General features: G+C 39.4%; 3 protein-coding genes and 1 long non-coding RNA gene across 8 annotated transcripts; 2 read left to right on the top strand and 2 right to left on the bottom strand.

Annotated features, from left to right (window-relative positions):
* Positions 1-1,386: 1,386 nt before the first annotated feature.
* LOC135581666 (uncharacterized) lies at positions 1,387-6,873 on the bottom strand. Of its 5 annotated transcripts, XR_001977879.2 has the most exons (10): positions 6,607-6,872; positions 5,036-5,515; positions 4,761-4,932; positions 4,205-4,502; positions 3,040-3,112; positions 2,826-2,916; positions 2,556-2,641; positions 2,177-2,454; positions 1,853-1,927; positions 1,387-1,772 (listed from the first exon to the last, which is right to left on the bottom strand). XR_001977879.2 is itself a non-coding variant. In XM_065150532.1 (9 exons), exons 1-8 carry the CDS (start codon positions 6,673-6,675, stop codon positions 2,200-2,202), a joined length of 1,512 nt encoding a protein of 503 aa, XP_065006604.1. In that variant the 5' UTR covers positions 6,676-6,873; the 3' UTR covers positions 1,511-1,927; positions 2,177-2,199. The 5 variants fall into 5 exon arrangements, 4 of the variants coding, with proteins under 4 accessions (XP_065006604.1, XP_009399238.2, XP_009399240.2 ...); XM_065150532.1 differs by having other exon boundaries at positions 1,511-1,927; positions 5,036-5,503; positions 6,607-6,873; XM_009400963.3 differs by having other exon boundaries at positions 1,511-1,927.
* A 1,326-nt stretch (positions 6,874-8,199) lies between these two features.
* On the top strand, positions 8,200-12,546 carry LOC135638612 (uncharacterized). The gene is made up of 5 exons (XM_065151806.1): positions 8,200-8,890; positions 9,032-9,244; positions 9,643-9,791; positions 9,915-9,983; positions 10,300-12,546. The coding sequence occupies exons 1-5, from the start codon at positions 8,702-8,704 to the stop codon at positions 12,188-12,190; spliced, it is 2,511 nt and encodes an 836-aa protein (XP_065007878.1). The 5' UTR covers positions 8,200-8,701; the 3' UTR covers positions 12,191-12,546.
* Positions 12,547-13,784: 1,238 nt separating this feature from the next.
* On the bottom strand, positions 13,785-17,184 carry LOC135638318 (uncharacterized). The gene is made up of 2 exons (XR_010496583.1): positions 14,142-17,184; positions 13,785-14,067 (listed from the first exon to the last, which is right to left on the bottom strand). It is a non-coding gene; the product is annotated as an uncharacterized LOC135638318 (long non-coding RNA).
* Positions 17,185-19,479: 2,295 nt separating this feature from the next.
* LOC135637924 (uncharacterized) lies at positions 19,480-24,751 on the top strand. Its single transcript, XM_065150811.1, has 13 exons — positions 19,480-20,492; positions 21,003-21,477; positions 21,573-21,757; positions 21,836-21,916; positions 21,993-22,034; positions 22,108-22,152; positions 22,550-22,636; positions 22,953-23,079; positions 23,461-23,544; positions 23,727-23,831; positions 24,129-24,193; positions 24,276-24,381; positions 24,522-24,751. Exons 1-13 carry the CDS (start codon positions 20,424-20,426, stop codon positions 24,641-24,643), a joined length of 1,593 nt encoding a protein of 530 aa, XP_065006883.1. The 5' UTR covers positions 19,480-20,423; the 3' UTR covers positions 24,644-24,751.
* Positions 24,752-24,882: the final 131 nt, after the last annotated feature.

The raw sequence follows: 24,882 nt of genomic DNA, 5'->3' as shown, positions 1-24,882 counted from the left end.
GAAGTGTTGAACTCTGACCAAAGCCGAATCATTTTGTCAATGGAAGTTTGTGGTCTTCCTACTAGAACCTGTTTCTTAACCACAATTTTGATCTTTCTGATTGCAAAGAAAGGATATGTTTCATTATTGAGGTTATCCAATTTGAAATTTTAGTTTTTTTTTATCATGTTTTATAGTGGCATGAGGTCCTGATTTTTTTTTTGCAAAATATTAGGATATAAAAATGTTATAATTCTCTTTTATTTGAAAATTGTAATGATAAATCTTAAACTATTTTAAATTATTAATATGCTTTTATCTTGTACAAAATCTAAGATAATTTGTATGAAGCAAATATAATTATAAAATAACTTATTAGGATGATATGGTAAACCTTTTCTGTTTTAAAACAATCTTCCCTTAATATTCTTCTCCTCTTTGTCTCTGTTGAGATATTTCAATGGTTAGTTAATGTATTATCATATAAGTGATATATCTCATCATATGTGAGCATGTCATTTAATATTTTTTTAATATTCTTTTCCTCCCTTTCTCATCTCTCTCTCTCTCTCTCTCTCTCTCTCACACACACACACACACACATGAAGCAGGACAGTGATGTTGTGCTGACACATGGCACTTCCTCTCTGGCCAATTCCTGTGAGTTGCAAGCTTCTTATTCCCTCCCATTGGCCAAAGGCAGTTAGATATATGAGAGTGAAGCTGGCTTATGTTGTATGGGACAGGAGTCATCTGCCTGCCTGTCACACCATCATGTGTGTGCATCTAAAAAATAACTTCAATTTGTTCCACCACTTAAACCTTATTATTTCTTCAAAGAATTATGAAGATTGATGTAAACCTTTGATGATCCTTCTGCATGGTGATCAAGGAGATAGAATTTACCATGGAGAGCCTTTCACAAGAAAATGACTAATATAACCAGATTCTTCAATCCTAATTGTGCCTCTTTATACCACTAATCATCTCAGAGCTCATCTTTATGAACAGACTCCAACAGTTTGTAATGTGCTTTTGTTGGTTTGCTTTGTGGCAAATGTTCATATCACCAACAAACAATATTTCTGAAGAGCTATATGTTGACTCATTGATCATACATGATAAAACTGGAAAAGCTATTCATGAGATAATGACAAACCAATCCTGCTAGAAGATTACAGACAAAAAATTTTGCTCATAGTATCAATCTTTGCTTTGTTTGCAGTAAAAATCAAGGGTGCATGATGCATCTCATAGACAGTCTATTACAACACAGTGGCAACACATTATCTTGCCTATGTACCATCCAACAATGGGGAAAATTATATCCAATCAGAACATGGAACGGTGGGGAGATATCTCACGTTTGAAGAATTATTCCCTGCAAAAGAAATGGGATGCAGCACATTAATATTCATCTAAGCATTTGTCAACAGAAACCACTTTAAAAGAGATGTGTAATGGGTAACAAATTACATTCCACACAGCCATCTCATGTTTTCATCTCTTCATAGGAGTACAAATTGACATCTAGTACATAAACATCCATTTATTGCATGCATCTGTAACCATTTTGGTAGAACAATATTCTCATCTGAACTGGAGGAAGTATGGAATACACAGAATTAGTACTTGGAGACATGGCTCCTCCTTGCTCATTTTAATCTACTCATCGATGTACGGAGGACACAGAATTAGTACTTGGAGACATAGCTCCTTGCACATTTTAATGTACTCATCCTTAGCCGAGTAGTAAAGGTGGAAGACTTATAGTCCTCGTTGCACAGTTTTTCCTGTAACATTTATCACAAATTTAGCCAAAGCATGCCAAGAGGAGCATTTTAAGCATCTAGGAAGTTTGTTGGCAATTCACATGTCATGCTTCGGAAGTAACCGGCAATACGGAGATGAAGACCAACCAAGCTTCAGCTGCCATGGCCATTTTTCCCTGCATAAAGGTTGATTATGTTATGGTGAATGATCTATTTATGTATGTAGTTAAGATCATGGTAAATAATATATATATATATATATATATATATATATATATATATATATATATATACATATATACATATACATATATATATATACATATACATATACATATATATATATATATATACTTACATATATAAATATATATATACAAGACACAAAACTGGGGCTAATGTTGTCCAAATCAGTAGATAGGTACCTCAAAAGTAATGATAAATGATTTCATCCTTGTTGAGAAGGGTCAGGATTCTGGATCTGGTTCTCTGATTCATGCTGCCTAACATTACCTCCATTTTCAACTTCAGGTAGGTTTCTGGATTCTTGCTGCTGCCTATTGTCACTTTGTTGCTGTGCCAAACGTAAATTCCGCCTAGCCCTCCATCTTAAATACTCAACAAGTGATGCATTTGTACTGATTGCAATTCCAAACCCAGTGAATGAGGAAAGTAACACTGAGAGAACGGGGCTTACTCTTAGCTGTAAAATTAAGAAGGTTAAAGACCAATTTTCACCTTCAGTTTCCAAAAGATGAAACGAAATATTTTAATAGCCAAATTCAACTGAGAAAATAATCTTACCACGTTATAAAAGATATGAGCAAAGAGGATTACAATTGCAAACTGGAAAGATGCATAAGCCCAAATGTAGCTCTTGCTCACTGTAACTAAAACAGTTGATTACATTTTTTGACAGGAAACTAGATTCATGAAAACTACCATGTGATCAATTAATGATGATTTAACAAAGTCATAGATATGGAAGCTAATAGAAGAAATATAAATATCAGAAGAAACATAAGAAGAAAGAGAAATGACAAAACTCATATGAACATGGATCATATACATTACCCATTGTTGAAGCAATCATGGAAGAAAGGAGACCGAGAACACAAGAAAAAGGCAAAGATATAGCAAGAGCACGTGAGCCCATTTCAGTAACCTGTTTGATAAAAAATGTTGGTTGGATCATGAAGTAAATGCAAGTTCATGAAACTAAATTGAACTAGTGCTTTAAGGAACTAAATTGATATAAATCTTATGATTTCTAGTTGAAGAGTCTTACTAGAAGTTGCTCCAAGAAGCAGAAATAGGCAAGCATGCTGACCATGACAAGAACAGGGACATCCTGCCATACCCTGTCAGAATGTGATGCCACCAACTTAAAAACCACATATGCTATGTTGAATGGATTTCGTGTACTATAGAAATGAATTTCTTTCAATGTACAAGATGCAGATCTAAAGTGGTTTGTCTCATGTACTTGGTTTGCCATTATCATTCGAATAGAAAATTTGACAGAGAAATTGGTCTATTAGCTAGTGTTCCTTCTAACTTCATGTCAAATATTGGTATCATGTGACCATCTTCTCAACTATTCGTGAGAGATAGTCTTTGAGTTTGACAACTTTATGTCCATCATCTTCATTCAATCATCACAAATTGGATTTAGAAAGTCAGACTCTTATTTGATACCGTTATGATAGCATGGGAAATCTGCCATCTCAAGCTTCAGTACATTAAAAATCACTACAACAATCCATCTACAATTTCCTAATTTCCATTGACAAGCTAAATCCAAGAGATCACATTTAGAAGTCAGTTAAAATAAGCTTGCTTTCATCCTATAAAATGAGCCAAGATCATGACTTGTTTACATGCTTATAGCATTTCCTCCATGGAGATTCAACAAAGCCTGCACCATCATGAAAACTCGGTGTAACTTCAACAAGAATAATATGACAACATCCTTATGCTTAAAAAAAGTCCACAAAGTATGATCATTAACTAATCAACTGAATCCTATACTGCATATGGAGGTGTTCATGTTTGAATATCCACATGTGGTTTTGATAAAAGAGAGATTCAAACTATGTTGGGAGACTTAGTAACAAAATAGTTGGAGAAACAGATGAAAAATTTTGGATTCAGGAAGTAAATTGTTGAGCAGAATGAATAAATTAGTTAACGGATCCATGATATTGTCCTGCCAAGAGAACAGAACATAATCACTAAAGTAAATTTTGAAGTCTGGCAAATCAACAACCAGAGCCACAGGAGAGCATGGCAGATGATGTCAAACGATTAGCTAGGTTGCATTCTTTCAAGAATGGAACTGACAAAAAAAAAACAATCAATCAAGAATGTGCATTAAAATGTTCATACAAATCTGCTTATAATTGAATAGCATTGTGGAAGCAATGAATTATGAAGGATTATCAGAATATTACCGGTAGGGAGCAGCTTCTTGTCGCTGAGTTGCATTTGGCTGGCGCCTATTAACAGTCTGACGATTCTGTAGTCTGAGCAATGTCACAGGGAGGTTTCGCACTTCCTGCTTGCACACATCACATGTCTTATTTCCCTTAATGCTAAACCATTTTATAGCACATTCTTGGTGTGCAAGTGCAAGTTCTCCTTTGCAGCTACATTCCATTTTAAGAGTTTCTCCCCCTTCTGCAAGTTCGACTAAACATATCCGGCAGACTGCCTCTTCTTCCGGAATATCTTGACCTTCATCTTCAGTTACTGCAATGCCAAAAATAGTACTAGTTTCATCATGTACTAAATAGCAATCATATTCTGATGCCAAACAGTAGAGCAATGGATGTGATAATCTGAATCAGATTTCAGTTATTGTCCCAAAAACACTGAATTTGATAGTCACATCCAGAGAGGATGCTTCTTCAAGAAGAAATCAAAATGAAAAACCGATAAGCAGGAAGTGTTTGAGCATGGATTTGATTAAGCAACTCAAGTTGTAGAATGCAGAGCTTAAAGAAGTACCGTTAACTGCCTCTATATCATCATTTTCAATGGCATTGTCTACAGCGACAGGACGAGGGGTTGCTGAAATAACTCGGACAAGACCTATTGAATCCATTCTCCGTAAACTTCCATTCTTGGCATTCCCAGGAACGGAAAATGAACGTCTGATTTGTGTCTGCACATTGCTTTTCTGTCGGATCCAAACTCATAGTAAACAGTCCCGGAGTCCTTGGTTTTATGTAAGAACTGAGTAAGGAAAAAGTGTTCATATATAAGAGTGAACAAAGACGTACTTGCAGATTGGAGAGGTCAATCGCATGTCTTTCCTGCACAGCTGATGGACCACAATTGGCAACTGGTGTCACAGGTAAAGAGTGTGTTCTATTGGTTGAACCAGAGGACAAGGCCTTGGTAGAGGGTAAGACCTTGGTAATAAAGAACTGCCTTGATGTTGATGCCTGTTCTTGTGGTCCTTCTGAAGAAGGTGTTCGAGGAATCAGGAGAACTGTTCTATCACCCTCTGGAGTAGAGTTTTTGGTCTTAAGACTCCTTTGTGGGAAAAGACTTCTGATGGATGATTTTGCCCTTGTTGAACTAGGCCTGGGTGGCAAGCCTGCCCTTACTGAACCAGGACTGGACAAAACATTTGATCTTGCAGAAGGCAACGGAATTTCCAAGGTTCTTGCAGGTATCTGCAAAGTGGTAAGGTTTGGCCGCCGAGAATGATGAGCCGTTGAAATCTCTCCTTTGATGTTTCCATCCTGGTCAGATGACTGCAAAACCACTTAGGATGTTGAAATAATTTGTTTTATATGACTAACACTCAAAATGTTAGACAATGTTATTACTAGACCCAAAGAGATCCAAAATACACCATGTATTCACCAATTCATGATTAAGAAATCAGGGAATAACAAAACCCTGGTACAACAAACGACAACTTAGACATGTTAAAACGTAAATATAGACAGACAAACCATAAAAAGCCATTGAATTCCTTGATCACTTTTATCGTTAACAGTTAAATTATTGTAATCGTTCTCTAAGAGCATATCTGTAAGTTGAACCTCTGCATGGAATCATTTGTGTTCCATATGACTAACACTCAAAATGTCAGGCAATGGTATTAATAGAACCCAAGAGATCCAAACTACAAATATTTCACCACTTCATCATGAAAATATCCGGGAATAACAAGACCCTGGTACAACAAATGAACAGCATAAACCTTTTAACCACAGAAAACTAGAACATTAGAAAAAAAAGAAAAAAGAAAAATCGAATTTCACAATCATTCGTCTCGTTAACCACTAACTCATTATAACTATCGTTCAAACCCTTCCCAACCTATTCCTTCAGCCACGGAGCGCATCTCTAAATTGAGACACCCCATGGAAGGATTCAACGTGTTTCCATCTGCTGCTCAAGACTCAATCAACTCACGACCGATCAACATAGATACATAATTCAGCAATCTGATCACACAGAAAGCAGAAAAACTTCCAACTTTCTCGTGGTCACCTTCTCAGTTTGCGGCAAGTTTAACTCTTTACCATCCCTCAACCCAAATTCAAGAAGATACCAAGGACAAAAAGAAAACACTACAAATATGATCATTTTCTGCATCTAACTCAGTTTATGAACCCAAACGACACCAACCAAAAGACTCCTTGTTCTCCTTTCTTCCGCAATCAAACAAAGCACCATTCTTGAGTCATAATCTATAACAAACTGAATCGATTGAGATCTGCAGACGACGCGCGTAGATGCATCAATGCCACGGCTCCCCATCAGAAACACAAACCTCTCTAGCAATCCATTAAAAAAAAAAAAAAAAAAAAGGTCGTTTTGCCACAGGAATCACCTCTCGGTCGCGGCCTCCTTGCGGCGACGCCTCGGGAGAAGGATCCGACGGAGCCGCCGAATTCTCCATAAGCAATCGAAATCGAGGTCACTCCTCGAACACAACACCGAGTGGCTCCCGGACGGATGAGAACCCCTGGATTGGGTACTTTTGCGGCGGCGATTGGGAGGGAGAGTTCGTGCGGAGACAGCGGAGTCCGACGAGGCGAGGTTTGGGAGTTGGGGGGACTCGAAGGCCCCTGCTGAGTAAAGCGGAGTCGAGGAGCGAAGAAGCTTGTCCAGCCAGCCTATTTTTGGCTGGGCACCACCTCGACGAGATGACCTGTCCTGTGTGGGACCCTCGAGACACTGCGAATTTACAATGTCACCCTTTCACGGTGACTCACTCTCTCCTTCCTCGCGCGCTCTCTGCGTCCCCGCGCAACTTGGTCGGATGATGTCGAGCAGCAACATATGGTGTGTCCAAAATTTTCTGCTACTTTAATCGGACACAATTATTAGATCAATCGAGTATTAAAATTGGATGATCGAATACGATCTTCCCCCAATCACACATTAAATCGGTTTAACCGATAGCCAAAAGTCGTATTTGGGGAGACGACACACTAAAATATTAATTTACGAGTAATTAGCGATAGATAAGCCTTACTTATTTCTGTTACTATTTAAATATATGTATAATTATGTATATCATGCAAATTTGATGACAAGAGAAGAGAGGGGTAAATTCAGTAATTTGCATGAAGTTGGAGGGTGGCAAAGGACGTGCACGTCGTACGAATATGGCGATCGATGCGTGTAGTGAACGTAACAAATGGCACTTCAATGACGCAATTCATCATATGGGAAATGAGAATTATATTCCCCGATCCGTTTCATGATTTGAGGAGCCCTCTTATGCTCATTAAACGTTCTCTCCACCCCGTTCACACTACTACTACTATTATTATTATTATTATTATTATTATTATTATTATTATTATTCCACGTCACTTGTGGGGATGTCGGGAAATGCTTTTCCTTCTTCATCCTCATCACATCCTTTCATTTTCTATCTCTTTTATTATTTTAATTTTTTTTTAAAAATAAAATTATTCTCAAATTTAATTAATAATATTTAAATTTATAATATATATATATATATATTTAAATATAAATAGATCAAAATTATATAACTCGCAGGAGAGATATAAAAATAATAATAATAAAAAAGTGTGTTTCATCTAATCCCACATGTTCATAGGTCAAATACGTGGGAACATAATTGTGGGTCTACCTAGTGTGGGCCCCTGGAGCTCCCGTTCGTCTCAGTCCTTAACTCGTGCTAAAAGAGATGACGCCTGTGGTGTACCGTTAATCATGAATACATTCTCGACCACGTCGGATGTTCCCACGGACGGCGCGCGCGAGTCGTCTGCCCGTTGAAATTTTACGGCTGATGTGTTCCCAATACATTCGTCGTCTTGGTGACGTCACCCTTTACTGTTTTCGGGGCTGATTCAGTCTGCATTGCGTGGATCTCCCGTACATGCATTTGTACGCGCCCCATCTCAACTGAACCCTCCCTCTTTGCAACGGCTCTCTCTCTCTCTCTCTCTCTCTCTCTCTCTATTCCGAGGACACCAGCGTGGTGTTCCGGCGATTGCTTGTGGTTTTCCGGCCGGGAAATAGCGTTCTTGATGCTGCTTCTGTGGGAACTGGAAGAGATATTCCAGCTGCCGAGGAAGAAAGTTCGCAAACTCCCCCTGTTAATCGCCGGCTTATCATTTCTCGTTCAAGAAAGCGGTTTTCCAGCTATTAAAGCAGTTTTCGCTGCAAGAGAAGGTGACAAATCTTTGAAGATCCGCTCTTGACAGGTTTCTTGGCCTCCCCGGAGGCGGTCTGAATAGTTTTGGGGAAAGAGAGGTGGTTTCTTGCCGTAGATGTTGGTTTCTGCGCCGGGAGAACACGGGGGCTGGTGACAGGGACTTGTCTAAGTTGGTTTGAAGATCTTGAAGGTGGTTTCTTGCAGCCAGAAGTGGGTTTGGGGCCTGGAGAACGGAAAGGGTTGGGGGATTTCGGGATCTTGAAGGTGGTTTTCCTGTGTATCGGGGAGGATGGGGAGAACGGGAAAGAAGGATTCGGCGAAAGGGCTGGGGAACATGGCAGCTTCGGGGTCGATCCCGTGCACTCCCGTGGAGAAGATGAGGACCGCCGATAGACCCAGCTATGCCACTCCTTCGAACTACGCCACGCCCAACTCGCGGTCTACCGACTCCCCTTACTTGAGAGCGAAGCACGCCCAGGTAAGCAGAGCGCAACTCTTCCTTTCAATCACTCTGACTGGGATGCTCTGTTGATTGTCGTCATCTTGTTGTATGCTATGGCCTTAAATTTCCTTTTGGTTGGTAGACATTGCATCTAACGAGTTACTGACCATGAAGCAGATGCTTGACAAAGATCTGCAAAAGGCAGTGCCATTGTTCTGGGCTGCCATAAACAGTGGTGACCGAGTCGACAGTGCATTGAAAGACATGGCTCAGGCGATGAAACAGATAAACCGAGCTGAGGAGGCCATAGAGGCAATCAAATCTTTTCGCCACCTATGCTCTCCTAAAACACAAGAGTCTATTGATAATGTTCTTCTTGAGCTGTACAAGGTAAAACAATCCTTAGTAGATTCTGTGGTACATTATTAAAGCTTTTTTAGCTTGCTAATTAGTTTTGCAGAGAAGCTTCTGCTCTAGAATGATCAAACTGCCTTGTATGGGACATTTCTTAATAATTTATGTATATGCAGAGTATGATACTAAAAGAAGACAAAAAAATTTCATGACATGGTTTGCTTATCCTACCATTGTTATGAAAGTTCATCATATGGCTATTATTTCTCAAGGCTTGCTTATACTACCATTGTTGCTTATACTAACATGGCTTGCTTATACTACCATTGTTGTGAAAGTTCATCATATGGCTATTATTTCTCAAGGCTTGCTTATACTACCATTGTTGCTTATACTAACATGGCTTGCTTATACATCATATTATGACTGTTCAGAAATGTGGAAGAATAGATGATCAAATTGAGCTGCTAAACTTCAAGCTGAAGATGATTGATGAGGGGCTAGCTTTTGGTGGGAGGAGAACGAAGTTAACAAGATCTAAAGGGAAAAAGTTCCATGTTTCTCTTGATCATGAGAAGTCCAGGTAGCTTGTCATGTTAATGATCTGTTTCTCTATCTCATATATTTGCACATGTTGATCATCTTTAGTTTTCTTCAACAAATAAGCCCTAGCCATAAATTCAATAGAAAAGAAAAACTTATGCAGACTACTGGGAAACCTTGCTTGGGCTTACATGCAATCCGAGAATTACGAAACAGCAGAAACACTTTACTGGTGAGTTTCTATTACATGATACTTAATCTGCCGCAAGTTGTAATGGTTTTCTTGTCATTTTCTTCTTTTTTATGTCCGATAGATCGATAGATCGGTGATCAGTCATTTTCTTTGATTTGAATGTAGAAGTGACTGATATGACTAAATTAGTGTTCTCTTGAGTAGAAGAAAGTCCTCAAATATTTCAGTTGGAATAAAACAAATCTTGAATTAGTATAATGCCTATTCATATAGACGTCCAATAAAATGTGGATGAAATTTTATGAAATCATGTGGAACTAGCAGATTGCAATTTCTCACTTATATTTAATTGCAGGAAAGCACTGGCGATCGAACAAGATTACAACAAACAGTGTAATTTAGCTATCTGCTTGATGAAGACAAGAAGGCTCGAGGAAGCCAGGTCCATCCTCCAAGTTGTGAAAAGGGCATCAAGTAATATCTGTGATCAGTTCTTTATTAAATCCTTTAAACAGGCTTCTCAAATGCTGAAGGAAATTGAGCCTCAAGAGAGTCTTAATAAGAAGGCATATGAACTGCAACAGAGTACAGCTTTTACAAGTGGAGATAACAAACTGTCACAAAATTCACACATAGCGGATGCTACTTATTCTCACATTAAAAGGGAAGAGAGAATCATCGGTGCAGATCATGCTTTGGAGAAGGCTGCAACTACAAATGATTGTCAAGTACTCAACTCAAATACCATCCATGACAACTCAGTTCTAAATGAACTGAACGGCAAAAATTCCAGCAGCTCTGGGTTTTTGATAAATAAGAATACAAGTCAAAGATCCATGGGTTTATGTGAAGGCAGTCAGAAATTCATTGATTGTGGCAAAGAAGAATATGAGATGTGGAGCATGAGATGTCATGAGTACCTGGATTCTGATTACAATTCAATACTATTGAGTGGGAACACAGGGCAAGCACCAGATTCCTCAATTGTGACTAGCGACAGAACACCAAAACCAGATCATGTGGCCACGAATCATAGATTTGAAGATTGTATCCTGAAACCCAGAAGCCTGAATGACATATGGGCAACCGAATCAGTAAAAACACCAAAAGAGAAAAGTAATGGGAACCTATCTTCTAATATTGATGTAAACTGGAATCAAGGATCCGATGCTCTCACAAATAATGGGAGGCAAATTGACAACTTAGTTGATAAGACTTGTACAGGAAGCTCAAATAACTATCCATGTCAGATTTCTGGGAGTAATCTGGCTTCTAGTGCAGTGGATGCAAAGACGGACAAATTCACTTCATTCTTGGCTGGTGTAAGAGGAACATGGGCTGACTTGATAGAGGAACAACAAGCAACTCAGGACTTCAGGGTAGATGTAACAGCTACTGACACAACTGTAGTTGCATCTGAAAATTATCCCAGGACTCAGTTGGTCAAGAAGAGTGAAAGAAAATCCTGGGAGGAAATGGTGGACACAACTGTAGTTGCATCTGAAAATTATCCCAGGACTCAGTTGGTCAAGAAGAGTGAAAGAAAATCCTGGGAGGAAATGGTAGAGGTAGAACAGTTTGCAACTCAAAACTCAAGCATAGATATAGTAGCTAATGACAAAATTTTGGTTTTTTCTGAAAATTATCTCCAGACTCAATTGATCAAAAAGAGTGAAAGGAGAACCTGGGCTGACATAGTAGAGGAAGAAGAATTATCAGAAAATGCGATCCACAGCAGTTGCAAAGCCATTATTTGCACTACTGAAAGTGGCAGAGAGTCATCTGAAAAATATTTAAGGACACCTTTTCCATTTCACAGCGGAAGGAGCACTTCCACCAGTGTGCTACGGGAAGATGGACCCTTGCTTGATGAAAATCCAAGGAACAATTCAGCAGCGGATCCCAGTAGAAAACAAAAGGACCTCAGATCTCCCACTTGCTCAAAGTCAATCAATGATGCAGTTTTTCAAGATGAGAACACGGATTTGAACATCGTCACATGTGTTCCGAGACAGGGGCATCATATATCGCAGAACTGCAAGGAGATGTGTCGAAAGCTTAGCATGGTCGATCTCAGGTCTGAAAATTCTCGCAGAACAGCAAAAGGAAACTCATCAGTTCGGCGCACTCTCTCATTCGATGCAGAACCAACCTCTGATCCTTCAGAAGACTGCGTGGAGCAATTCGTTGAGATCGTTAGACTTTGGGATTCCGGATGTATGACAGCAAAACGAGGCTTGCTCTAACAGTAGAATGTGTCCTAAGCAACCGAAGCAGCCAAATATGATTCGAGTTTTCCAGGAAATCACAGATGATGAAAGTGGAAGGGAGTGAATGGATTACAGGATTTCATATTTATCGACATTTTTAATTTTTCCTTCTTTCAACTGGAATTAGAAGATAGTTACAAGAACAATCTGTTATTGAAATCATTAGAAATATGTTGTGACTTTACATCTTCGTTTGCTACTCTTTCACGGAGAATACAGAACTAAAACTGTATGCTAGTGATTAGCGGCTTGCAGCAGTTAACAATTTTAAGAATGTCTGCAACATTCATGGCTTGAAGATTTTACCTTCGTCTTATACAGTTGCCTGTCGAGTATGTTTTGAGTTGTTAAATCTTCTTGATTAGACAATGCTGCATGTTAATATGCATTATTACAAAGACAAAGTGAAAGTCCCTCAGCTCGTAATGAACATCTGTATCTGTCACTTTGCATTAGGTTCTAAAATGATATGTATAGATGATACAAACTTAAGATCATATATACAGACGATCTTAAGTTTTTTTTTTCTGTTTTAGGCTCTCTCGCCCTATCTTTGTTGTTTGAGATGAAGTATATGATGAACATTCTCAGAAAAATGGGATCATTAAAACTGATGTGCAATTTATCTCGATATTTAGTCATCGTAACATTGGATCTTTGACAGCATTTTTCTTTTTACTGATTGTTATGCTCACCGAGCTATGAAACTTGGACTTGTACAGTAGAACAACAACAACAACAACAAATCCGAAAAAGCAAAAGAGAAGTGACAAGTACTCGATAAGATTCTTATGACAGTACAATGCAAGAGTGCCGAGGTGTATGGCTTCAACAATACGTCCAGAGAAGCTTACAAAATGGTACTGTTGATGTTGTCCTTTCTGCTAGCCAGGTTCTGCAGGTTGGTTCCCATCCCTCAACATGCCTAAATGGCAAGAAGACCACGAGACTACCTGCTTCCCCCCTTTGATGACTTTTTAGCCTTTGGTTCATTCTGTCTTGGCCAGAGGTTTCTTTCTCTCACTCTCCACTGAGGCTGTCAACAGGGACAAGACATGCTCGGTCTGCTTCCCATTGCCCTCCATGTATCTGCACGAGTTTTGTAGTCTTATTATTATTATTATTTGGAGACTGGTCTGTGCCCCTCCTTTTGTGTTCATGATTGGTTTCCACTGTGTGGTCCATGTGATTCAAGTGTGTCTCGGAAGCTTAAGGCTGCTGGAAACACCGTGAAGGAGAGCATAGGCAGACAGCTCCTACCATGTCAAACAATTTGCTGCATAGAGTTTACAGGGATCAGGAGTAAAGCTTCTTTCTTTCTTTCTTTCTTTCTTTCTTTCTTTCTTTCTTTCTTTCAGTGTGAGAAGGGGCAAGTAGCCCTCGTAGCTTCTGGCAGATGAGCAGCAAGCACTGTTCCTCATCTCCTTGAGAGTCTGTCAGAGTCCCAGAATAGGAGGATTAAAGGGAAGCAATCTAGTGAACTGGATTGAGTCTCACGTGCCCTATATTAGGATTTGATGATCGATTACGTTGGATGGATATTAACTAACGAGAAAGTCAAGTCCTTAGATAGAAAGAAAAATTTATATTATAAAAGCTTACTAAATATAATATGAATGAGTTAAAATTAAACTTCTTCTTTAATTTTGTGTGTGTGTGTGTGTTTCTCTTCTTCTTCTTCTTCTTCTTCTTCTTCTTCTTCTTCTTCTTCTTCTTCTTCTTCTTCCAACATAAGTAGGTCCGTCCATGTTTCAAGAAGGCCTAAGACCAAGCTCATTTTGTCTTTTTTGTTGTCCAAGCTGCTCCCTGTTTTGATCCATCCCTCCGATATCTTCGATTTGCGGTGGTCGTCACTGTTGTGGTGATAACATCTAATTCCACCCATTTCAAACAAAAAATAAATAAATAAATAAAAAGAAATTCAAACCTTTGAAAGCATAACTTTGTCTTGCTCGGTGTCTCGGTGCCACAACTCCACTATTTAACTAGTGCCCTTCACTCACCCTTTTCTTCGTTTCTTCTTCTTCTTCTTCTTCTCCAAGGACTCGTGGAGGAAGTTAATCCCTCACATTAAAAAAAAAAAAAAAAAGGAATCACACTTGGGTCGAATCCTTGGCATCATCTCCACAAAAAATTGAAATTGGAGTCAAATCCTCCTCCGAAAGCAAGAGAGAAACCAACTCAATCAGACCCATAATTTGCAGAGCCAGTTAACTGGGTAGAGAATATGTAAACAATGAAAAGAGTCACCTTAAAACAAGGAGAATAATAAGAGAATAATATTATAAAGTACCAACTTATCCATAGCCATGAAACTACAACATTCTTCTACTCGAGAGATAGATAGATATCTATGTTTGAGCTGAACCATGTCTTGCTGTAACTCTATGCTGTGACCGATATTTTTATCCCAGTAAACTGCTTTATAGCTCACATGTACATATATATATATATATATACTCCCCAATATATGTATGGGTCAGGAGACTTAAGGAGATAAAACATTAGTGTTACAGTAAGATCGATTAGTTCATGTTGTTGACACAAAACAATATATACTCGTCATCCTCGGATACTGTGTGACAGTAAAAGTCTCGTGCAGTAAATCATCTTGATGTTATTAGTATCAGCAAGGGTGCAGTTTGGCAATCACAGGAAACAACTGAATGAGAAGAACGATTAAGGCGGGGCGGAAAAGATGAGGAACGACCGCCTTGCTATTTGATAGTACAAAAGCAGCAGCAGCAGCAGCAGCATGAGGTACATGTATAAAGAAGAAATGCATTGGGGACAGGGAAGAAGGTAAAGCTGCTGCCTGCATTGGTTCCGGAGAATGTGTGCCAATGGGCTGCTTTCACTGCTGTTGAAAATTCCTTTTCGGAGGACAACCAAAGTGCTCGGTTCCTCGGAAGGATGGAAAGCTGACACCCTCTCACTGAGCCACGACACTTGGGGCTTCTGCCCGGTCCATGGAGAATCTTCAAGCTTTAGGGGACTGCTCGAAGTGGGAAGTATATACCTGACCGGTGACTTGATTGATGGAGGAGAGGGTGTGTTTGGCATCGGAATTAATGCTCGAGCTCGGTTTAATTGATCCAGAGATAGAGAGAGAGAGAGAGAGATTGTAGTCAAATCAAACTGAGAATGGAACAATGATACATTGAGAAGAATTGCAGCACCGTACACATTTGCCATAATGCAGAAACTTTAGAGAAAAGAGAGAGAGATCATCCGATCACGAGTCTCTGTGACATGCTGCAAGAACAAAGAACTAGGGACTAATCTGTGTTTGTGTGTATCTCTGAGAGACAGAGAGAGAACTGATTGCTGGTCTGTCACATGCCGTAAGAAACAAAGAAATAGGGATTAATGTGTGTGTGTGTGTGTGTGTGTGAGAGAGAGAGAGAGAGAGAGTAAAGCCTCCATGTTAAAATACCTAGCAGAAATGGATATACATACACATACATATATTCTACGTACTTGCTGCCTTTAGCTTAGATCAAATTTGTCAGCGGATCCATTTCAAGATATGAAAGATACTGAGATCAGCAAATTAGTATTCGAGTGAAGACATAAGCTTGGAAGGAGGCAACCACGTCAGTATTTTGAGTGAAGCATACGGATCGATGTCCTCTTGGGAATAAAAGCTCATAGAATTGAAATGGAGAAGACTAACATGAGTTAGATGATGATGAGGAGGAGGAGGAGGAGGAGGACAAGAAACGATATGGTTTGTAGAAGTTGAGGATGTTTAAATAATCCTTCCTGATCGATTACGAGAGAGATGCCATCATAAATCACATCAAGTGAGCACATATATCCATCGGAGAGGAGAATTAGATTTCCCGTTGAATTCATTTCGAACAAAAACAGGTGTAAAATAAAGGGAAAAGGGGGAAGAATTGTAGGAAGCATTCTTTGGAGGTCTCAACCAAAACCGATCGGTTCCATTTACTATAAATTAATCAATAATGAGAAGGAGGAGAATGAGAATCACAGAAGCTTTACCCTCATGGTCGATTCAAGTATGGTGTTCCATGAAATCATCTACGCTTATTAGTGGGATTTATAGTAGCCAATCGATCGATGAAGCATTTGAACTAGTGTAATACTTCAAACCATACAACCATAGGAATCTGTATAAGAAACAATCAAAGCAGGCAATCCGACAGCAATCTTAATCCTCATTTTCAAAGTTCAACGAATACTAGCAGTTGTTTTGATCATATATAATTCCTTCAAGATATCGCTGCAAAGGAAATCAAAAGCGATCATGCAAGAGAGAATTCCTACGATGATCTGCTACACAAAGATCACGAGAGAGGGAGAGAGAGAGAGAGAGAGAGAGAGAGAGAGAAGGCGTGCTTGGCTCCTTGCACGCCACCCACAGTAGCCAATCTCCCCATAGATATCGATCTACATGTGTGGCGTACAGGGAGCCAGGCACAACCCTTGTCACCTGCGTTCCTTCACATCATCCTTCCTCTCTCGGAAGACAGCGAACGGATACAACTCTCACAGATGAGTTAGTATATGGAGTCAATTCCTCTTCCTTTTTCTCCGAGGCAGTCGGTCACAGAGAAAAAGAAGCCCATAAAGTTCTTCTCCAAGACCCTTCATCGCCAAATTTCTGGAGATCAGAAAGAAAGAGAAGCAGATAGAGGTGAAAGGTTTGGGGGTGGTCAGGAAGTGAGGTGATAGAAACTTGTAGACCTCGGTGGAGTATTCCCTTCCTAAAAGGTAAACAAATGGCCAAGGTCCAAGACCAGCCACTTATAGGGTGCAATCCTCACCACCCTCCCCCACCACTCCAAACTTTAGCGAACCCTAGCAAGGGTTTTGCCGCTTAATCTCGCTTGTTCTTTCTGCATCTGGCTAAAGAAGAGAGAGAGAGAGAGAGAGAGAGAGAGAGAAGAAAAAGGAGGTCACCATATATTATGTCAAGCTTGCTGGAGGTAAGGAAAATATAAAGAAATGGCAGCTGGGCCTTTCTTCTCATCTGCTGTAAGGAATATATATATATATATATAGATCTCTCTTTTATCTTTCGCCTGTGAGCCACTGAACTACGTTTGTCTCGAGTATTTGGATGAGTTTAGATTCTTGCAGCCATCCTCACCCTACAAATTATCAGAAACAAGATGACATTCCTTTGACGATGTCGAAACTGACACTCTTTCTAATTCTTACGCATTTACATGCACGGCAATTTAACTTTGGCAGTAAATCATACTCGTGGAGATCAAACAAGCTCATGGATCGATCGTTAGCATCCTCAACGTTGCTCCTACTCGAACACTCTCGGTTGTGAGGTTAGCTAGCGGGTTAAAACACACTAGATAGCAGCATGAAGTTGATTGTTTTTGGTTGTGCGCTGTACACTGTTTCGGTGTGATCTCCGGATCTCATATCAAGTCAACAATCGGTTCGTCGTGTGCGCGGTATTATTCATACGAGTAATAATGATGCTGCTAGTTTATCGGTGGCATCAGTCAGATGTCATGAATGGGCTTGGTCCATGGGGCATCAGAGACATTGCTATATATTTTCGATAATGCTGCAAGTGGTGGATGCCACATAGAATAATGGTTTCGTGTATCATACTAATTAGTCAGTGAGTTCGGAGATTGTTCATCGAGCAGATTTTTATATTGTTCTTTGTCCTTTTGTGTTGCGGAAGATTTAGCTGTCATGAGAACAACTTTTGGATTTAGAAACAAAGCCAACTTTGATTTGTGTTTCATCCGAATCGACCACAGAACACACTGTGGAATTGATCAGTAAGATCTTCCAAATGTTCAGCATCAACTCACAGAGACAGAGATATATATATATAACAATAAAATTGATCTAGTTTGTGTCTCGCATGCTGATATGAAACTTCAGCATGCTGTAAAAGAGCTTAAACAATGCTGCAAAGAAACAACATGCTAATCTGTGACGTCTAGCAATTCAGCTGCCTAAATTTGGAGTTTGGTGGTCGTCACTAATCTCATACGTCTGATCTTGACTTCTCTGAAAGTTTAAGTTCAAGACGAGAGAACGTTCCTCTCCTAATTACTTGTTGAAATGATGGCTCGGCATCACACTCCTCACAGGTTAAAGAAATCTCCTATTGAAAGGAGTCAACCACGATGCGGTGATGGATAGATAACACAGCAGCATACATAGACCGAAAACTGCGCACCACCGCTCTCCAAAGACATAATTATAGCAACTCTACTTAGCAACCTAATTAATTTATGCAGTATAATCATTCACCATGGACTTATCGATTAGCATCTGAGATATGTCTGCAATGCAGAGAGAGTCATGTTGTTTTTCCCAATAATTCGGACACCCTCTATTATAACACCAAGACGACGAGGAGGAAAAAAGAACGCGATGACTCGCGTTGACTATGACCTCATAAAATTTGGACGGAGAAATTTTTGCGCACCACCATTCCCACTCCCTCTCTTTTGGGAGCTCCTCCACGATGAGCGGTCATCGCTAAGATTCGAGGGGGACGGGCCGACGAGCGAATGTGAAATCTATTATAGAGTCGTTATCTACCGTTCGATTTCTTTAAGATTGTGTTTTCTTGGAAGGGTGGACGGCAGAGATGAAAGAGAACGCTATAAGCTTTTGTCTTGGATTCCGTAGGTAGTGCCTGTCCCACAAAAAAGGTTTCGTCAGGCGGCATCTCTTTCGGCCGAAGACGGACAAAGATCGTCGAGGACAAGACGGGAGGAAACCGGAAGCAGGAAGAAGCTTGACGAGTGCGATTAGGGTTGGGTAGAAGAATCAAATCGGGTCTTCTGCATGGAAGGAGAGATCTGTGATTGAGAATTTTTGTTGAAATATATCGAAAAGTGTCCTCACCCGCACCTTGCTGTTTACACCCAAAACAAAAACAATATATATATATATATATATATATATATATATGATATATTTAATGAAGAAATATGTTCTTATGTTGGATGATGATTGATGTTGCTAACGTGTTCTTCCCAAAGGCAACAAAGGTCAGACAGCGGCAGATTCCCTTTGAGACCACAGCAGTGGGGTTGATGTGACGATGCCGACATATAACGATAGCCATTAGGCTAAAACCGCTTCTCTCTCTCTCTCTCTCTCTCTGTCTCGCCACTCGTGTAGTACGAGTTCTTGTAATTCGAATGTTTTCCGTGTGCACGCTTTTGGGTCCAGTCTTTCTTTCGGCCAAAAGTTGTGCTTCGTGTTGACTAAGCTTCCTCCCGATCAATATAAATTTTCTCCAATTATCTTCTATGAAAGCTACGGACGGAAGCTGTGTTCTTCCGTTTGGATCATCGAGTCCAGCCCATAGGGTTGGTGAGACGGATAAGAAGTGGATGTGTCGCCAAGGAGATCTTTGGTGGGCGAGAATTCAAAAGGTAGATCAGTGATCGTATGATTTGTGCTTTCGCTTTGGTGGACATCTCCGGAACTCAACTTAGTAGTATGTCCTCGTGGGCAGACAAGAAAGCAGCCTCGTCTAATCCTGCGGATTGCTTTCTCTCTGATGCTCTTATCCCTTGCCGGAATGGGATCTTTGTGCTATACGATTCATAGCTTTTTCTTATTAGTAGACATCAGAAGATCTAAGTGCTACGTGAAGCTCAGTTCGCAGCTTTAGCAAACAAGTAATGGATAATAAAGCCATAATGAATGTGTGTGTGTGTGTGTGTGTGTGAGAGAGAGAGAGAGAGAGAGAGAGAGAGAGAGAGAGAGGGAGAGTTTTGGCCAAATACATGAAAGAAATTTAAAGGCTGACGATATGAATCGGACCGATTGATGATATCAACTTTGTTAAGAATATAAATCAATAGATTCTATCTTGGAGATGGAATTCTTTCATCCTCCCTTGGCTTCCTGCTGTTCTCGACATCCTTTCACTCTCCGTAATACCAACACCCCTCTCTGAAACTTCTTCCTTAGGGTGCATCGATCTCGCTTACTCGGAGGCAATTGGATGTGTTTGCTTGCTTTATTTGGAGACGGATCATTGATTCCAAGAAACCAAGGCTTAGACCTGAAAGATGACAAAATCCACGAGCAAAACACACAAGAACAAAGGAGGATATGCTCCTAGTGAGTAATCCAAAGCTGCAGGCGGACACCGCAACAACAACAACAACACTTTTGTCCATTTCTCCATCCTCTGCCACCGGTTACTAGTATATGCAGCGGCGCGTGCATCTTCATGGTTTTCATCAGTCTGATCCACGACGAGATGAGGAACCTGAAGCTGCTTAGCACCGGAAAGCACAAGGTTAGGATGATTCAGTTCAGCCCCAATGACATTTTCTGAATGATCGATTTTTGGATTTCTTTGGTGCTGATAAAGTAGCTTATGCAATTCCGTCGACCAACTTCGTGAGTCATCATGATCGATGAAATTATGCAGCTTGAGTTTTAGCAAAGTTAAAGATAGATAGATAGATAGATATAGACGATTTCTAGTTTGCAAATTGATCGATTTAGCATGATCACTGATTTGTAGTACAGAACAAGAACACACACACACGCACACGCGCGCACAAAAACAAGGGAAATCTTTTTCGGTTTGTATAATTTCATAGCTTACAGATAATGATCAGCTTGAATACCTGAGCATACCATCAGATGATGTTTCTACAGAACAAATTAATTCTGTCAGTTTAAGTTAAAGAGTAGAAACACATCAAATCGATCGATTCAGGAAACCAAACTTAATACATCACAAGGATTTCTTTTTCGTAAACCAAGCAAGATCGATCATTCTCCGATTACCGAAATGCAGGTAAGAGTTTCAACTCAAACGAAGATATACGTCTCACAAGACACCACAAGCACAAGCTTATCACATTCCCTAAGGGAGGTGGATTACAAGCAGAGACCTCCAGGTACAGCCAACACCAGCAAAACAGTGCCGGAAAACCTGGCGTTGAAGTCCGGGCTCGGAGAACACCAATCGTTATATCCAAATGAACAGTCTAATTTTGAGAAGGATCAGTTAGCTAAAAGCTCTGATGTTGAGACAGAGTTCACAAGAGCTTCCGGTGATGCTGAAAGGAATAGTAGACCTTCTACTTCTTCTTCGGCTCAGTCTGCTGCTGCGTTCTTTGGAAACATCTCACTAAGAAATGATTCTTCCATCTTGGAAGCGTGTGAAAGTATTGATAGATTAAACCAATACCTGAAGCAAAGGAAGGCTGATGTCGAAGCCGGTGTCCCAGGACAATTCTTGCATGCTGTGATTGGACAAGCAGTTGCCGGTATGCATACATGATAACATGATTCAAAAAATTAATTTGCTCGGCAAAAATCTCCTAGTGTGATTTTGTCAACATATCAAATGTTACTATGTCAGATGTTGGATCGGTTGTTTCTACGATCGCTTGTGCTTTTTTCTTGAATGAGACTCAAACAAGTAGCCAACACTGCGTGTTGCCGGTCATCAACACCAAGCGTGCAGATTTTATGGCTCACTCCGAGCTCAAATGGTTGCTTAATTCATGTCGAGTTGATGAATCATCCATAGTTTTTGTTGATGAGGTACAATTCAGCATCCTTAAGACGAACATGTCTAGATTTTAATGTAGATGTTTGGCTCATTCTGAATTCCGAAAACAGATTGACCTTTCGTATCACAATCGGTTTGGAAATCTGAAGCTAGTACTGGTGAATGACCACAAGCTTCCACCCAACAAGGAGGTACTCTTTAGTTTCAGTTGCTACCATCTCAAAATGACATGGAATTGGGAACTCAATGAAACCTTGGTTGGTGCAGGGGCTGAAAGATGTACCAATCGAAATGTTCAACTGCAAAGAGGTAAGTATGGCACCACAGTGTCAGAATAACTTGCTGCTCATCATGTTATTGTACATAATTGATTTCTTTCTAGGTTTGCTCTGAAAGTGCTTCTCTTGAAGATGTCACCATGAGTCAGGTAATAAAATAAAGTGTAAGCCTACTTCTGTATATGTAGATGGCCAATGAGTGATGTGTTTGTTCCTCTGTTACTTCTTTCAACAAGAATCACTGAAGCAAATTTTGGGCTTTTGATCTCTGAAGTCAAATGCTTACATCATTAAGCGTGCCAAACTGAACCACTAGAACAGCACGGTTTCGAGCATATATAAACAACACAGCTGCTCAAAAAAAAAATTTTGCTCATCCGGCAACTTCTGATTAGTTCAATTTTATTAGTATCATGAAACTGAATAGTTTATGTATGACCCAGTGATATCGTTGCACAGGGAGCTCATTATACCTCATGTTTAATAGATGTATCATCATCTATATTAACTTATAGAAAATGTTCTTGTGCCTTCTCATTGAAACAGGATTGTTCATGTTGTACTCTCATCGCTGAGAAGTACGCAGAGACATCACCGGAAATCCTAGCAGGGCAGGGATTTAGCAGATTGCTGGTAAAATTACATCTGCTACAATATGTTGTTCTCTTAATAACCATGGTGTCACGACAGATCTACGTTTTTTTTCTTCTTAATCATACAGTTATAATGTCTGTGCAACTTCAAAAAATTAGCACTGTTACAGAAGAAATAGCATCAGAATCTTGAAAACTCAAACAAAATGCCTGCCCAAAAGGAAATGTTGTCTTCTTAGTTTGTAATAAAAAGTTATTTCTTAGAACCATCATCCATCAATCATTTTTTAATATGAAAATCCCAGTAGATCAATTATTTTTACCGTCACTAACTGTTGCATTTTCTTCTGGTTCAGCTATCAGGAATCCTTTTAGACACAAAGAATCTGACTGGTGCCAACTGCACTGCAAAAGATAAGTACATGGCAACACTCTTGATCAAAGGAGCCGGTCGGTTTGGATGCAGTGGACTTTACCAGCTCTGTGAGTTGTTAAAATTTTTTACCAACTATAATTAAATTCGGTTTATAGAAGCACATAAAGCATGTCTAGCCAACTACGGCCAATCGAACAACCTTTTCTATTTTTCGAACAAGATAAATGTATCTTTTTTCCGTTTGATCACTGCAACACTTTTGATGTTTCTTAAGAGAAAAAGTAGAATGAATGGCTTAATCATCATATAAAGTTCTACGGCTGCTATGTTCTACATGTTTCCATATGGGTTAGTTCTCAACAAGTAAAATTTCTGAAGAATGTAATGTGATCTATGTTCACTGTTAAATGAATCTTGTCTCTTCTTTTTGTATATTTTTTGTGTTCTCTTGTCATGTTAGTAATTTTCAGAACATCTAATATTTGCAGTGAAGTACAAAATATCAGATATATCGGAACTTCAGGTGAGAGATATCCTCCGTAGGGACTTCAAGAAATGGAGTACGTATTCAGGTACGATCACCATCGATTCTAATTTCTAAACATCAGCTTGATCTAGGAAGAATACTATCTAGAGTAGACTAAAACATCAGCTTGATATAACTTGTGTTTTACCATGATGAATTTTTTTTTTTTTTTTTTTGCTTTCTCTCTTCTTGTGAGTTCTTCATCACACTGATACTTACCGCAACCAGGAAAGCATAGCATACCCAACACTGGGATGAGCTCAATTGGTATTTCAATCGAAGAACTTCTTAAGCACGAGGATTCAGCTGCGAAGGAGGTGATTCAATTTCAAGGTAATAGAATTCCGTCAGCATGCTGTCAGTAAAAGTTGGATACTTATGTTCCCAATATTATCCTAGGAATGTCAGCTGCCAGGGTAAACAGAATTTTGGATCATTCATTGTCTCCACTGGGTTTGTCACTCGGCATATATCAATTTGTTCTCTATTCTAACAAATGATTTAGAGATCAAAAATTCTACGTTGCTTGTACTGGAATGCTGAAATCACTTGAGAAAAAGGAAATTCTATTAGAAGCACAAACTTGCTACCTAAACTAGTTTGAAATTTCAATTTGATGCTATCTTTCAGAGTCAGAAAAGCTTCGACTATTTGTGATTGTTTCAGGACACTATGATAGCCAGAAGAATTTTAAGGTAAAATCCATGTTTCATGTTTCTCTTAATGCTTGATTTCTTGAGATTTTGCTGAAAATATTAACTGATTATTATGTTGCAGAGGGAGCTCTTGGTTTGTACCGATACGCCAGAGTTTATGAAGAACTTTCTTCGGTTCCTAAGCACCAACGGCACAGATTTTCCACTCAAATCTATGAATTTAGTGGGTATGTCTGTCACATTCCTACTAACATCATCCACTCAAATCCTGTTGAGCAGCAAGTTGGATCGAAGAAAAATTCTGTATATATTTTGGAATATCTTCTTTAGTATTCATTCAGAAATATGCTAAACATTGCTTTTGCAGATCTGAGGCATGAGCTAAGAGCCTTCGAGATCAACAACATGTTGACATCAAGGAGAAGCATCGAGCAGCTCTTGGATGAATTTGATGGTGCATTAAAGAAAAGAATAGCATTCCTTTCATAATGGATGAAAACATGAATTCTACAGACAAATTTTCCAAAGTAATTTTACGCTTACACCAGAATAAACCATGTCTTTTTTTTTTTTTTGAGTATCCATTCTCTACTAAAATATGGGATTGTTGGTTCCAAAAAAAAACTTTCTTATTCTTTTCGACTAAAGGATTCCTGAGAATTAGGTGATTGGTTGAAGGAGGAAGTTGCTTCTACGGGCTGTCAATTGCACAAAATTTTGCTATGTTT

The sequence above is a fragment of the Musa acuminata genome, chromosome BXJ3-5, assembly GCF_036884655.1.
Source record: "Musa acuminata AAA Group cultivar baxijiao chromosome BXJ3-5, Cavendish_Baxijiao_AAA, whole genome shotgun sequence".
Classification (NCBI taxonomy): Eukaryota; Viridiplantae; Streptophyta; class Magnoliopsida; order Zingiberales; family Musaceae; genus Musa; species Musa acuminata.
The sequence above is the reverse complement of the archived record's forward strand: the minus strand, read 5'-3'. Positions and strand labels throughout refer to the sequence as shown.